The following is a 17,296-nucleotide window of genomic DNA, read 5'->3' on the forward strand; positions in this document are numbered from 1 at the left end:
TCATGCTTCATGAAAGGTCAAAGCTTGTGTTTATGCTGAAATGCTAATGAATGCATGATACAAAATTATTCTACTTTTGTGAGTGTAACTTTAAATTGGGGGAGGGGATGTATACATTGTCTGTACTCAGTCTGTAGTATACATTTTGTATTTGAATTATGAAAAAGAATAATTCCAAAATATCTGTTTGAAAGAATATATGTAAGTTTCCTTAAGTCTATAAGAGCAAATGGCACATGCAAAAGTAACTGCTAAAAGGTTATGGTTAATTGACCGCATTGGAACATTTTATACTGTTTACATACAATATTAATTGGTGTGTGTTAAATAAAAAAAGAAATTCTAAGTTACAATTTTTTTCTAGCATCAATCATAAGATATTAGAAACAACATAATTTTAGTTTTTACAAATTTTCTGAAGATATTTCATTTGACAAAATTTTATACCCATTAAGATTAAAAAATTTTTTTGAGCTGTTGTGATCTTACGATTTTTTTAACCCTTAACCTACTGAATATTTAAATGGCTCTACATTTGCGACAAATGGTAATCTCTTATAGTTCTAGCAGCATAAACGGTAAAGCATTCACAATTTGTGTTCTTGTGATAAAAATCTAATAAGGAAGTATATTAATATTTCTGTGCTGCCTTTAAGTTTACCATAATTATACTCACTGGACTTCCTTTAGTATATACATGTATAAATCGAAAGGGCTACTTTCAATTTTTTCTGTTGGCTAGGTATATACATGTACATATGCAGTTTGTTAAAGTAAATTGTTTAAGTATACAATTATATATTTTGTGTTTTTCGTGTATTTTTTTTTTAGAATTGCAATAAAAAAGGTCTTTAGATAGAAGATGAAAATATTCCTAGCATCCATTTAGAATCAGAGATATCACTTGGAAATATTAAGTCTATGATAATATACTAGTACATGATGGTACAATTACATTAGTATTAAACTTAAGTCAGATTAATACAGTATGTTGTGGTATGTCACTTTTAGAAAAAAAAGCACCATTATTTTTGTTGAAACTTGATTATCATACTACAATGCAATTTTAAAAGATTATTTTTTCGTATGTGTAGAAGTTTGATTAAATTTGACTGACAAAATTATATGGAACTGGTAACTTCTAGACTCTGGAGTAGTAGATACATTTTAAGAATTGATAATGGATAAATTTCATTGAATAATGGACTAAATTTGTATCATTTATTGTGAGTCCCATAAATACGTTTAAGCCTGCATTATGAGGACAGCCATGTCTACCTTGTCACTGTATCATTATTTTTATTGCAAGCTTATTTGATGCATCATTTCTTGCAAGCAAAGTACATAATATGTGTTGACTCTAGTCCCTATGTGTTATGTCCAAAAAAAACCCTAAAGATTGACCAAATTATGCTTACCTACAATAAGATGTTTGTATTTTCAGGAATTAAAGAACCAGGATGGACCGTCAAGTGAGTGCCCCTGCGGGTAACTGGAAGGTATGATGAGAAAAAGGCCCCAGCATCAGCGTTCACGAATGAGCAAAATTGGCAGGTAAAAATCATCAAGTAATTTATGCATCCCTAATATCAGAAACCTAGGAGGCTGATAGTGCATGATGATAATGACAATAATAATTATTATTTTGAATTATAGAAATAGGAGCAAGAACTTAATGTTTCAGTGAGCAATATGACCCAGGGCTGCGTGCCTTTTCCTTGATGACTGACCTAGTGACTCCTAAGTGGCTCTTGCTAATTATAAAGACCAAAAAAGCACATGGCTTCCTGATCTATAGATTGTGTGGCATTAAAACACTGTGGCTTTATTTATAATCTTCAAGTTCAGTTTAATATAACAAACTTGCTAAGTTGGAAATGGTTTACTTATGCAACATATTCTGAGAAGTGTCTTTTCAATGCAGACCTGTGATTTCAAAGAAAATCTATTTTTAGACACAATTTTCTTACATCAGTCTATTTTGTTACCCACATGAGGGAAAAAAACAGTATATCACACAAACGCAGGGTGATAAATTTAAATGATGCATACACTGTATATTGAGAATTGAAATAGAAAAAGTCAAACAAGATATAATCAATATTTATGTTGCCTTTTTTATGAAAATTTATGTTTTAATTTTTCTATATCTGATCTTTTTATAAGTGATATTAAACACATGTTTTCACTCAAATATTTTAGATAGGATTTTCTGTTGCCATCATAGACTTTTTGTATAAGGTTTACCATAATGGCAACAAAATAAAAACTGTATAGTGTAGTGAAGGCTTTATCATGCACATCGCTGTAATAGATTAAATACATTTCAAGAATGATATTAATTATGTATATGTAGGTCAGTGAAACATAGTGTAGCTGACTTTTTTGGGCTCGGTGATGAAGATTGTCAACAGTCATCAAAATGGCAGAACCGGCACATGCGTTATTACCGTGGGAAGGTAAAAGATGGATACCTTCAGAAAACGACTGACTTTGATGAGGTGGATTCATCTGTTAGATATATACATGATCCATTGAAAGGTATATTACAATTCATTTGATATACATGTACTCTGTCACATAAAAGATTTCATCACTATTATTATTTTCATCAGTTTGCAAGATAAAAGATCAGAGAACTGTATGTTGTACGAGAATAAACTGAGTATGAAATGAAAAAGTTCTTAACATATCATACCATGTTAGATATATTTATAGGCAGCATCATTATCACAGATTTATTATTGTGTAACATTTTGTCTATTATATGTTCATTTCTAAAGTGGAATCAAGTAAATTTTATATAATACATGTAATAAATATATTGAGGGTACATGAAGATGGTTAGTTTTGTACTCAAGTATATACTTATTGATTATTTATGCCAGTTTTTAGTCCGAGAAGATAATTAGATTTTGTATGTTTTTTGATAATTGATAATTTGAGCCGCGCCATGACAAAACCAACATAATGTGTTTGCGACCAGCATAGATCCAGACCAGCCTGTGCATCCGCGCAGTCTGATCAGGATCCATGCTGTTCACTATCAGTTTCTCTACTTGTTATATGGTTTGTAAGCGAACAGCATGGATCCTGATCAGACTGCATAGATGTGCAGGCTGGTCTGGATCCATGCTGGTTGTAAACGCATTACGTTGGTTTTGTCATGGCGCGGCTCATTTGATAATCTGTTCTGATATTGATTTTGTAGCGCCTGGAGCCAGATATAGTGCAGGTGCCCAGTATTCCAGACGTACAACTCCACTATCAAGTACAAGCACGTACACACCCAGTACACGTGGGGGATTTCCAGTTAGAAGAACACGCAAAGATTCAGTGCTCAAAATGACATGGAAAGGAATGCAGACAATTGCAGTATGTAGTGTAACATTATTGTGAATAAGTAGCAAAATTACAATTTAATTCTTATGGTACTTCAGGACTTTTCCAATTTGAATGTCAGCAATTTTTGCTGCTTTAGATTTGGAAAATCCATCTGTCAAAATTTACTCACATTTGTTGACTAAGTATCAACCATAAGAAAGTCTAATTGTTCTATGTGTCTGCTTACTGTAAAATCAAATGAAAAAAATTGCAATGGATAAAATCTTGCTAATTTTCGGAATTGAAGTTTTATTTGAAAATAAATGTTTGCTAAATATCTACCATATAATTTAAAAGAACTGAACCTAATAATTCACTAATTTCAAATTTCACCAATTTATCTAAAATGTTGATTTCAAGAAATTTTGGCCTCATGCATTTTAAAGTATGCTTTTAGTAATGCATTACAGGACATCTTGGGTCTGCACTAACTTGTAAATCTGAAAAGCTGTTGTAAAACTTCATAAAGTGTATTGTTCGTATGTCTCAAATACTTCACCATGTTTGTTATTTAACTTTACAGTCTCTTGTTTTACCTTGAATCAATGCTGTATTGATGTATTCAGGGTTCAAGGAAGAAGTTGCGAGGTAAACAAAGTGTAAGGAGCTATGCCCCGGCAAGTCTGGCAGGAGATATGGGTGATGCAAGGAGTGATCTTGGTGACAGTTATGCAGTATGTATAATAATTGTATCATTTTAGTCGTTCTCCATGACCAAATCATGTCAGGTCACTTACTTCCTCTGATTGACTACTCACTATTACTGGTTAAAATCCACTTAAAGATATTTAATTTATTTCATGTACAAAAGCTATCCAACTGGCTTAGTAAATGTTTTTGTTTTTTTACATCAGTTAAGCTCATACGCCAACATATGATTTAAATGATTATACCTATTTTAGATATTTTTTAAAAAGGCTGGCTCACTAATAATTGAAATATTTTTTTTTCAGAATAATTGTGTCAATAACTTTAATGTTCCAGTAGAAAAATTCATGTTATGGGACCATTCAAGCATATCCATTGGGATTGTACTAGTTTGTTTACTTGATAGTTTTGTTAGTTTCAGATACCTGAGCATGATCAGTTAAGTCTAGTAGATGATGTGTTTTATGATGAACCCACTGCTGGTATCCCAGAGAAACAGTTGGCTAAAATACGAGAAGAGACCAGTGCCGATTTTGCTGAATCCGCACCATTAAGGTATCCATTACTGTCCTTTTTTAGCTCACCTTGCACAAAGTGCAGGTGAGCTTTTAGGATGGCCAACCAAATGGCGTCCGTCGTCAGTTGTCTGTCCACATTTTAAATATTCTAAGGACATCTTCTATGATACCGCAAGGCCAATGTTAATGAAACTTGGCAGGAATACTCTTTGTATGAAGCTCTATCAAGATTGTTCAAAGAATTCCATTTCATGCAGAACTCTGGTTGCCATGGCAACCGAAAGAAAAATCTTTAAATATCTTCTTTTAAAGAACCGTAAGAGCTAGAGCTTAGATATTTAGCATGAAACATCTTCTAATGAGTGTCTACCAAGTTTGTTCAAATAAAGCCCTGGGGTCAAAATTGGCCCTGCCCCAGGGGGTCATTGATTTTCCCTATATGCATATAGTAAAAACTTAAAAAACCTTCTTTTAAAGAACTCAAAGAGCTAGAGCTAAGATATTTAGCATGAAACATGTTTTAATGGGTGTCTACCAAGTATGTTCAAATAAAAGCCCTGGGGTCAAAACTGGCCCCGCCCGGGGGGTTCATTGATTTTCCTTATATGTGTATAGCAAAAACTTAAAAATCTTCTTTGGAAAAACCCAAATAGCTAAAGTTTAGATATTAAGCATGAAACATCTTTAAGTAAATATCTACAAAGTTTGTTAAAATAAACGCCCTGGGGTCAAAACTGGCCCTGCCCCAGGGGTGTCATTGTTTTTAACTATATGTGTATAGTAAAAACTTTAAAAATCTTCTTTTAAAAAAGACAATGAGCTAGAACTTAGATGTTTAGCATGAAACATCTTCTTATGGGTGTCTACCAAGTCTGTTCAAATAAACAAATAAAAGCCCTTGGGTAAAAATTGGCCCGGGGTTGGGGGGGGGGGGGGCCTATATACAGGTGAGCGAACTCAGGGCCATCATGGCCCTCTTGTTTAAAAAATTCTGAACTTGCACCAGATTTTTTACTTCCTGTATAAGCAATTTTAGCAATGTTTTTTTCCCAAAAATCAAGAGGCTAAGGCCACTTCCCAAGGCCATCCTTAAAAAAACTGTTTGTTTGTAGTGCTCCAACCCTAAGTTCAAGAGGTGGGTAGGTAGGTGGGGGATTTTAAAAAAAAAAAATTTTTAAATTGCAATTGTTAGAAAATTTGAGCATACTGAGTATAGCAATACACAGTATATAGTCTCCCATGATATACTGAACATTGTATTTGGACAAAAGGTGGCAATACCTGCAATAAAACAAGTGGTCTGAGATATGATTACTTGATAGATCAAGCCCTTAGAGAAAATAGAACAGAATTAGTCTCAATACTAGTATTTCAGTGTTATTTGAAAATGCAATTTACACTACAAGTATAGATGTTTTTTTTGTTGTTTTTTTAATCAATGATTACCACCTGCTTTGGTGACTACCTAAGATTTCATTTACTGGTCCTGACTTGTCAGATTCTAAATGCACAAAGAAGGGACGGGTGTAGCAAATCCATTTCTCATTTATATTGAATAAAAGGAATTTTCCTGCAAATAATATTAATCTGGTTAGAATACAAATATTTCAAATTAAATGACTAACAGCAGAATTTTTTATCTTTGATTTTTCTTTTATTTGTTTGTTTTTTTGTTAAATTTTAGGGGTACACTTAAATTTAAAATTTAGATTATCTTGCCACCTACCAAACACAGGAACTTGAAATTCTATCAATATTAATGATAATATCCAAAATATACCCCCCATACAGTTTATTTATACTGTATAGGGGGTATAATTTGGATATTATCATTAATATTGATAGAATTTCAAGTTCCTGTGTATCAAACAAACCATACTGTATTAACTCCTTTCACTAGCCAGCATAATAATAGATCATTATGTATATTACACCTGTCACACAGTTGTGTGTACTTACCATATTTGGCAGTGTATATTATGTAGAAAAATCTACATCACCTGCTGTATACATGTATAGTGTGTAATTGTTCACAATCGTCAACAGGTCCTAGAGCCTGGAGTTTGTTTTGAAAGTGGGATTAAAGAAAGCATTGGGCAACAATTAATTAAACCCATTTGGGTGTTTGAACTGTTGAAAGGGAATATAGTATGGAAAATTACAAAGAATGAGAAAAAAAAAGAACGAAAACAAAAGAAAAACAAAAAATATAAACAGTGCATGATTTGTAAAATTGTTTGCAACAAAGATTAAAAAAATATGGCTATTAAATTACAATTAAGGAAAAGGTAAAATTTATAAATAATTATCATTCTTATGAAGAAAACACAGGTATAACTTATTTAAAAGTATCGGAAAAAGACCCATTTATTTCCAGCGATTTTCCCACAAAAATTTTATCAATTAACTTGTTTTTTCAACAAGTTTTAGTGTAACCTCATTTTCTGACAATCATGAATGGCAAAATGATTTAAATTAATTTATGTCAAAAATAAAGTTCCTCTAGTATTGTTTTGTGTAAAAATATATGTATACAGTGGTGGTCTGCGGTAGTCCATTTTCACATTCATTGATGTATGTATATTATCTTTACATAATGATCTCAAAAAAAAAAATCCTCGAAGGTTTAAAAAATTTTTAGAGTCGGGGCCATTTTCATGGGTCGGTCGGAGCACTACAAACATACAATTTTTTATGGATGGTTTAATTCAGAAAAAACCACTATCAGATAGATTAGAAATCTTGAGTTGCTAAATTTTGCTACGGTTCCTGAAATTAAAAAAAAAAACTGTATGTTTAAACACAGCAAGTTTTTCTCTAATATGAAATAGAATTTTGTAAAAAAGGAACCTGTGAATAACTTGACTTGAAGTTAAAGCATAGTTAATTTGTCCTAGATGTCAAGCTTTGTTGCTGTCCACAAGGGAAGCATTAGCCTTCAATAACATTATACAAATAAACAGTTACATTATGCTGGTATAATTATTAACGTTTGACACATTACAACATGTACATATAATCATTTTTCAACAATTTTGATGATAAATTATAAATATTAGTGTCAGAAAATAATAATAAATCATCTTTCCTTCTTTAACAAACTTCTTCTTTTTAGCAGGGCAGTTCCAATGGCAGGATGGCGGGCTGGAGCACAACCTAAACCTGCCCCAGGAACACCAGATCCTGGCCTGGATATGCCAGACTTCGGTATGAGAAGAATTAGACAGGAAATTGTTAATTCAGTAACAGAGAGGGACAAGAGACATGTTGGTATGGGATTTGTTGGGAGATTATTCCAGAGAAATTATCGTCCTGATCGCATGAACTCTTATGTAAAGAAACAAATTGATGAACTGGATGATCATAGGTAAGTGGTGATATTTCAGACTTAAGGTTCTCACAGTCATCCTATAAAATCTGCTGGATATCTTGCAAAAATTTGTTAAATTTTGTTAACAAGACAAGCTGTTGATTTTTGATAAGAAATAATGTGTTAATGTAGTTAAATATACTTGTGAGTGATATATTTTATAACAATCAAATTATGCATTGATATGAAAAATTACGCAATATTTTATCATAGCCACTTGATGTTACTTATTTTTTGATTTTTTAGCTCACCTGTCACAAAGTGACAGGGTGAGCTTTTGTGATCGCTTTTCGTCCGGCGTCCGTCCGTCCGTCCGTCCGTCGTCCGTCCGTCGTCCGTCCGTAAACTTTTGCTTTAAATGACATCTCCTCATAAACCACTGAGCCAATTTCATCCAAACTTCACAGGAATGTTCCTTTGGTGGTCACCTTTAAAAATTGTTCAAAGAATTTAATTCCATGCAGAACTCTGGTTGCCATGGCAACCGAAAGAAAAATCTTTAAATATCTTCTTTTAAACAACCCTAAAGAGCTAGAGCTTAGATATTTGGCATGAAACATCTTCTAATGAGTGTCTACCAAGTTTGTTCAAATAAAAGCCCTGGGGTCAAAATTGGCCCCGCCCCCGGGGGGTCATTGATTTTCCCTATATGCATATAGTAAAAACTTAAAAAGATCTTCTTTTAAAGAACTGTAAGAGCTAGAGCTAAGATTTTTGGCATGGAACATCTTCTAGTGAGTGTCTACCAAGTTTGTTCAAATAAAAGCCCTGGGGTCAAAATTGGCCCCGCCCCGGGGGGTCATTGATTTTCCCTATATGCATATAGTAAACACTTAAAAAATCTTCCTTTAAAGAACTGTAAGAGCTAGAGCTTAGATATTTGGCATGAAACATCTTCTAGTGAATGTCTACCAAGTTTGTTCAAATAAAAGCCCTAGGGTCAAAATTGGCCCCGCCCCAGGGGGTCATTGATTTTCCCTATATGCATAAAGTAAAAACTTAAAAAATCTTCTTTTAAAGAACTCAAAGAGCTAGAGCTTAGATATTTGGCATGAAACATCTTCTAGTGAATGTCTACCAAGTTTGTTCAAATAAAAGCCCTGGGGTCAAAATTGGCCCCGCCCTGGGGGGTAATTGATTTTCCCTATATGCATATAGTTTAAACTTAAAAAATCTTCTTTTAAAGAACCGTAAGAGCTAGAGCTTAGATATTTGGCATAAAACATCTTCTAGTAAATGTCTACCAAGTTTGTTCAAATAAAAGCCCTGGGGTCAAAATTGGCCCCGCCCCAGGGGGTCATTGATTTTCCCTATATGCATATAGTAAAAACTTAAAAAATCTTCTTTTAAAGAACTGTAAGAGCTAAAGCTTATATATTTGGCATGAAACATCTTCTAGTGAATGTCTACCAAGTTTGTTCAAATAAAACCCCTGGGGTCCAAATTGGCCCCTCCCCAGGGGTCATTGATTTTCCTTATATGCATATAGTAAAAACTTATAAAATCTTCTTTTAAAGAACCCAAAGAGCTAGAGCTAAGATATTTAGCATGAGACATGTTCTAATGGGTGTCTACCAAGTATGTTCAAATAAAAGCCCTGGGGTCAAAACTGGCCCCGCCCCAGGGGTCATTGATTTTCCTTATATACATAGCAAAAACTTAAAAATCTTCTTTGAAAAAACCCAAATAACTAGAGTTTAGATATTAAGCATGCAACATCTTTAAGTAAATATCTACAAAGTTTGTTCAAATAAAAGCCCAGGGGTCAAAACTGGCCCTGCCCGAGGGGTGTCATTGTTTTTTACTCTATGTGTATAGTAAAAACTTAAAAAAATCTTCTTTTAAAAAACCCAATGAGCTAGAACTTAGATGTTTTGCATGAAACATCTTCTTATGGGTGTCTACCAAGTCTGTTCAAATAAACAAATAAAAGCCCTTGGGTAAAAATTGGGCCGGGGGGGGGGGGGGGGGCTATATACAGGTGAGCGACCTCAGGGCCATCATGGCCCTCTTGTTAACAATAAATATTATGATGAATGTTTAACAGTTAAATGTTGGAATGATCGTTTAATGTTATAATAAATTCACATGTTTTCAGACCATTTTTCACATACTGGGTGACATTTGTACAGATAGTGGTATTTATAGTGTCAGTGGCAGTGTATGGTATAGCACCTATAGGATCATCAGAAACTGTGTACTCTGACGCAGTAAGTTTGTTTATAGTCTCATTGTTTCCTATCCTAATTTTCAGCCTTCCTTGTCTACTTTATAGGTAAAATTTTAGTTTCCAAAGCTTGAAATAGTGAACTGTGTACTGCACTAAGAATAATGAAACACAAATTCTGCTAGCATCATTCCCTAATGATGTTGAATAGGTTCAGAAAATGTAATTTTTAGAGCATGTTAATGAGAAATATACTAATATTTGTAAAGTTTGAAAGGTTATTCAGAAATTATCTTTATTATTTATTATTTATATTTTTTATTGTAAATTGATCCTATGCAATTCCCTTTAGTTAAATCTATAAAACAATGACAGTTTTGATACTAGTTATAAACAAACTACTATAATATATATTGAGCAGTTGATAATTGATGTTGATAATTCTTGTACTTTTTAAGATATTAAAACCTAACTTGGCATATGAACTGACTAGATATGTTGAAGCAGACAATTTATGGATTGGACCTCGGCAGGTAAAATATCTTCTATGAATATTTGAATACCTTTAACTTTGTGTTTGATATACTGAGTTCACATGCAATGTAGCATGATTTAAGATTTTATATTTTTTATCTCTAAATGAATGTACCCCATTCTAACTGTATTATATATAATACATGTACATGTATTTTTGAAACTCAATTTGGATAGGCTTTATTGAAAGGATATGACACAGTATCTTAACTTGAAATACTTTCTTGATTAGTTTTGTAAGGAGAGAGTGAAAGTTTAGGGACCCAAGATGATTGAGTTTATTGAGATTTGAATAAGGCATATATCTTTTTATGATGAGGCCATCCTTAAAAAAATGTTTGTTTGCAGTAACGCGACCGACTCACAAAATTTGCCCCTACTCAAAATTTTTTTTCATGGTCTGGATAAAAAAAAAAATTTTTTGAATCAGAAAATTATGCCTTGTGCTTTGTTTTCGTTCTTTTAAAGGTTAATAGAAGAAATAAAATGTAGGCCTTATTAAATTAGAATTCAGTTATCAATTTATTAATTGTTACCAGATTATCAAAGCATATATTGTCCAGCATTTTGAATTCCATGTTTATTTGGGAGTACAGTTCAATAAAAAAAAAAAAAAAAAAATCGACCTACCTACCCACCTTGAAAATTCTGGGTCGGGTTACTGCAAACAAACATTTTTTTAAGGATGGCCTGATTTTGTTGACAGTAACAATACATCATTTATCCTCCACAGCTGTAGCAAGTGTTTGTCTGTAAAAATGATGTTTCACAGTTACATGTGGAGACCCACATTGCTTTCTGTATAGAAAATTTATTAACACCCTTTTCAGCACTTGCATGCCATTAATTAACTGAAATAGTGACAAAACTGGTTCTAAACTCAACAAAACAGATGATTTAAGTTCACTCTTCCAATATTTATCATGTTCAAAAATCACTCTTTAGTCTTTTTCTAAGAAATAACTTATAATGAATTGTGTAATTTGTTGATTTCTGTCCAATCTTATTTTATTATTGATAATTTATTATAATCACATATTCACTATATTATTGTCAGGCTGATTTGATACATCTGGGTGCAAAGTATTCCCCATGTATGAGAAGAGATCAGGGTATAGAGAAAGGTTTAAACAAGGACTTGGAAGAGGAGCGGCATTCTGCATGTTGTGTGAGGGATGATGGGTCTGGTTGTGCTCAAATGACTAAAGACAGATGTGCTGTAAGTTATGATAAGCATGTTAAGATGAATGTTACATATTTATGGCCGAATAGAAAAGTTTTATGTCTGATTGTCTGATTAACTTAGACCTAGTGTTAAAGTAATAGAAAGAGCATCGAAACACAAGGCTATCTGATTTGATTGTCCCCCCCCCCCCAATTATAATCAGATTGCCAAGTGCTTTGATGTTTGTTATCTCTTTTCATGTCATCACAATAATTAAACCCCAGAAAAAAAAAATGAGTCAATCAACAAGCATGCATTACAAAAGTGGTGTAATGTTGGAACAACAACCAAATATAATGCAGATTTTGAAGTTTCCTGTATCTTGGATACTAATTTTTTGTTAATTTTACAAATTATATGTATTGTGACTGCAGTGATGATAATTTTGATGTTATCTAAGGAGGCAACACCGGTATCTCAATGAACTTTATCTTATCTTACACATGGGAGACACCATTAGATAATCCTTTCCTAGAACATATGACCTATGATCTTAAACAAAAATAACACACAGTAACAATGATGTATTGTTATTGTAAAAGTATTACCTTCATCTATCAGTAAATTGCAGTATATCTACTTCAGATTCATATATTTTTAAAATATTTATACTTGTTTTTTTTTTAGAAAACATTAAACACGTGGTATAAATGGAACTCTACAAGTAAAGGTCATGGTGAGTGGACATCAGGCTCTGTATGTGGTCAGGATCCAAAGTAAGTAATATATGTACTACAACCTGTCTTGGGGCGTCCGTGGCCGAGTGGTTAAGGTCGTTGACTTCAAACTACTTGCCCCTCACCGCTGTGGGTTCGAATCCGGACAGGGACTTTGGATTCTTTCATGTGAGGGAGCTATCCAGCTAGCTTAAGGAACATCGGTGGTTCTACTCAGGTGCCCGTTCGTGTCTGAAAAAAATGCACGGAAGGGCACCTGAGGTCTTCCTCCACCAGTAAAGCTGGAATGTCGCGATATGACTATACTGTGTCGATATGACGTAAAACCCAAAACAAAAAGAAAACAAAAACAAAAAACAAACCTGTCTTGATCAATTTACAGTGTTATAGTGAGTGTCAAATCATAGGCAATTTTAATGTTTTATTATAACATTTTTATGCCGCCCCCACAGAGTGGGAGCATATAGCGTTGCACTTGTCCGTACGTCTGGCCGTCCGTCTGTCGGTACGTCCCAAAATCTTGTGAACGCAACTCCTCTTAAACCGGATGGCAGATTTTGCTTAAACTTCCAGGGATGAACAACCTTAATGTGTAGATGGTAGTAAAGGAAGGAATTTTTGCTGCGACCAAATTTAAAAGAATTATGGCCCTTTGTTGATTTTTTCACTATATACTATATAGAAATTTTGTGAACGCAACTCCTCTTAAACCGGATGGCAGATTTTGCTTAAACTTCCAGGGATGAACAACCTTAATGTGTAGATGTTAGATAAGGAAGGAATTTTCGCTGCGACCAAATTTAACAGAATTATGGCCCTTTGTTGATTGTTTCGCTATATACTATGTAGAAATTTTGTGATTTAAAATGGATGGCAGATTTTACTTAAACTTCCAGGGATGAACAACCTTAATGTGTAGATGGTAGTAAAGGAAGGAATTTTTGCTGCGACCAAATTTAACAGAATTATGGCCCTTTGTTGATTTTTTCACTATATACCATATAGAAATTTTGTGAACGCAACTCCTCTTAAACCGGATGGCAGATTTTGCTTAAACTTTCAGGGATGAACAACCTTAATGTGTAGATGGTAGTAAAGGAAGGAATTTTTGCTGGGACCAAATTTTACAGATTATGGCCCTTTGTTTAATTTTTCACTATATACTAAATAGAAATTTTGTGAACGCAACTCCTCTTAAACCGGATGGCCGATTTTGCTTAAACTTCCAGGGATGAACAACCTTAATGTGAGGATGGTAGTAAAGCTGCGACCAAATTTAACAGAATTATGGCCCTTTGTTGATTTTTTCACTATGTACCATATAAATGTTGTCAGTGGGGGCATCCGTGTCCTTTGGACACAGTTCTAGTTATCCTTGTCTTATTGAGATAGAGATAGTGAAAAAATGTCTTTTAAAAGGATTCAAAAAGTCTTATGATTATAATGTAGGGTAAAATTTAGTTTTTTATAATTTTATCATTTTGGAAAATTTTCTGTTAATATTTTGATATTGGGATTTGCAAAATTTCAACTTATAAGTTGCCTTGAAAAGCAATGAATTTTGCACAGTATTATATTTTGTTGTATAATCAAGGAATAACTTTATGTGATTTTCAGATACTGTAGAGACCCAGCGTCAGTTAAACCATTTAGATGGGATGATGATATCACAAAATGGCCGGTAAGATAATCATTATATCATAAATTGTATCTTACAATCTCATTATCTTTCCACAACTTTTTCAAAGAAAGTTTTAGAGCTATTTCTTCAGACAGATTGTTGTTGCCGTCCAGAAACTTTGAAGATATACTTTGGTTATCTTTTTTGCCATCTAGATTATTGTTAAAAGAATTATTGATATAATAGACTGTTTATTTATTATATAGTTGTGTACAGAGACAAAATCACCAGAGGAAGGGGATCGTGCAGATCGTCACATGTCGTGTAAAATCTCAGGTCGTCCATGTTGTCATGGGATACAGGGAGAATGTATGATAACTACAAGGGAACATTGTGAATTTGTCAGAGGTTATTTCCATGAAGATGCCTACCTATGTTCTCAGGTAAAAAAATATAAGAATTCATTCTTAAATGGACTCGACTGATGATTTTTGTCAAGAAGGGCTAGAAATATTTTTTTCAGATTTATGTACCATTTGATATTAATTTTTGCATATTTTTCTGTTTCAAGTGACCCAGTTAATCTATGTAAGAATACAATTTTTATGTTTAGCCTTTCGAAACTCATTGGACTCGGAATTTAAAAAAAAAAAAGAAGATATTTTGCCCTGCTTTGAATTTTGATCAGTCTTTTTTGAAGTCACAATTGTTAAGAATGATAATATATTATTTGTTGACTAAATTACAGGTGGCGTGTATGAAACAGATCTGTGGTATGATTCCATTTGCTCAAGACAGATATCCTGATCAGTTCTATAGATTGTGGACATCTCTCTTCTTACATGGAGGGTATGTATTGTATACATGAATATTGTATATATATTTATTGTTTAACTTGAAAATATTTAGATTATGATATTATTGTGTGTTTTAAACTGTTTATATTACTGTATCGAAAAAAAGCATGTGTGTGTAATGCAAATCAGGCTCAGGATCACACCAAATTTGATTGCCAATTTAATTCTAAGCATATTTCTTTATTAGAAATTTGGATCTAAGCAAAAATATTTTTTTATTATGGTTACTGTAAAAAACAATGGTTGTTATTAAAAAACCTAAAAAAAAACAATGGTTGTTATTAAAAAAAAAAGAAAAAAAAAAGACTTAACAAGTTTTATGATATCCTACAAATAATTTTTTAATTAAGTTGAATTGAGTTTCAAATACTATAAATGGTATAATTGATATTGTAGATTATTCCATCTTATCATCACATTGGGATTCCAAATATTGATAATGCGTGACACAGAGAAACTGACTGGTAGTATAAGAATGGCAATTATATATGTGGGTGCTGGTATAGTTGGTAACCTGGCCAGCTGTATCTTTGTTCCCTATCATGTTGAGGTAATTTATATATCATCTTTATCATTCATATAGCAAAGAACATCATAAATTGTTTTCAAAAGTGAAGACCTTGTTAGATTGAAACTAGTTGAAGTTTATAACAAATACAAGAATCCTATTAGATGTGTGTATTGTACATAACCTTCTAATTGTCATATAAAAGGTCAAAATTATTCAATAATTGAAGCATATATATTATATCTAAAAAAGATAATTTGTTAAAATGTGTTCTTAAAAAGTTTTTCAATTTTGCATCATTTATTACTGAAAGTCTTTTCATGAAAAATGTCTAAGAATTTGTTATTTTGTGTGTATAGGTTGGACCAGCTGGATCGCAGTTTGGTATTTTAGCCTGTCTGTTGGTAGAAGTTCTCCAGTCGTGGCAGATGCTCGAACGACCCGGTATAGCTTTACTAAAGGTCACGGTGCCGATTGTCCTTCTCTTCATGCTTGGTTTACTCCCGTGGATCGACAACTGGGCTCATCTTAGTGGATTTTTGTTTGGTTTCCTCCTTGCATTTGCTTTGCTTCCATACGTGTCTTTCGGAACATATGACAGAAGACGCAAACTGATAGAATAATTTTGTCCCTCGGCGGCGCAATTTTCATTTTTGTTCTTCTTGTGATATATTTTACGTACTTCCTCTTTACAACTGCCCAGGCTGTCAGTATTTTAACTGTATACCCTTCACTCCAGACTTCTGTAAAAACATGGAGATTGATATTGATCGAAATGCCACATACAATAATGTGTAGATAATTTAACAGCTCTTTAAAAAACCCACCTTTATATATATATACATATATTTTAGGAGCTTTTATTATAGAGACATTTATTTATATATTTTTATTTCCTTTATGTAAATGTTAGTGCTTTGAAAGTATTGTTTGCGATATTAAATGATAATTTTTTTGCTTTCATTTGTTTACCTTGACATAAAAAAATCCAATAATTAAACTCAATTTCTTTTAAAACATAGGAAATGAATAAATATTTCACAAACAAAAGACGAAGTTGATTGAATTAAGCACTTCATGTTCTTAAGGAAACATTTAAAGGTAAAGATTATAAAATCTTTGGTTGTGACAGATATTATATCCTAATTAAAATGCTCATGGGAGTTTTTACTTATTATTAGAAATATATATTTGTTAGAAATATAATCAGAGATAAAATTATATGATGTTATTCAAAAAGTGAGTGATGTTTAGTTTTTGTTTGCACAATGACTAGTTAGATTATATTTTTACATTGTAGAACTGATACACAATAGAAATTATCCACTTGATTAAAATTTTCGTAAAAATTTATATATTACCCTATTGTTTAATATTTATTGGTCACCATATTTTCATGAACTTTTAAACTAGTCATATACTAGAATTTGATGACAACAATTAAAGTTTATCCTGTTGGTAAAGTAAATGACATCAGGTTCCAGAATTATTTGAAACCTTTCATAATCTTAGAAGTTATAAGTATTCAGGCAATACAGAAGGTTTACACTGCGCAGTTTCTGTTTGTCATCAGTTTTGACTGTTATTAATGAAATATCTTGTGCTGTACAAAGGTATATTTACAACTTTGACAGGAATAATGTAAAATATTGAAATTTAATCACTGAGCAGATAAAGAGGTAAAAACTGCGATGAGATTTCTGTGCATATTGTAAGTCAGAATTTTAAATATTCTTATTGATGTTTATCAGCTATATATAAATATATGAATATATCCGAACATTAGA

At 32.6% G+C, this 17,296-nt stretch overlaps 1 protein-coding gene across 1 annotated transcript; it reads left to right on the forward strand.

The window, feature by feature from the left end:
* The first annotated feature begins 1,515 nt into the window (after nucleotides 1–1,515).
* LOC132719074 (inactive rhomboid protein 1-like) lies at nucleotides 1,516–17,296 on the forward strand. The gene is given in 17 exon segments (XM_060702814.1): nucleotides 1,516–1,554; nucleotides 2,357–2,541; nucleotides 3,212–3,375; nucleotides 3,951–4,058; nucleotides 4,448–4,587; nucleotides 7,666–7,917; nucleotides 10,019–10,130; nucleotides 10,546–10,620; nucleotides 11,679–11,840; nucleotides 12,474–12,562; nucleotides 14,141–14,204; nucleotides 14,411–14,587; nucleotides 14,893–14,993; nucleotides 15,398–15,551; nucleotides 15,869–16,124; nucleotides 16,127–16,177; nucleotides 16,180–17,296. Coding segments are annotated over 17 exon segments (2,235 nt in total). The 5' UTR covers nucleotides 1,516–1,537; the 3' UTR covers nucleotides 16,308–17,296.

The sequence above is a fragment of the Ruditapes philippinarum genome, unplaced genomic scaffold, assembly GCF_026571515.1.
Source record: "Ruditapes philippinarum isolate M1 unplaced genomic scaffold, ASM2657151v2 ctg5214_1_1_1_1, whole genome shotgun sequence".
In the NCBI taxonomy this organism is placed as follows: domain Eukaryota; kingdom Metazoa; phylum Mollusca; class Bivalvia; order Venerida; family Veneridae; genus Ruditapes; species Ruditapes philippinarum.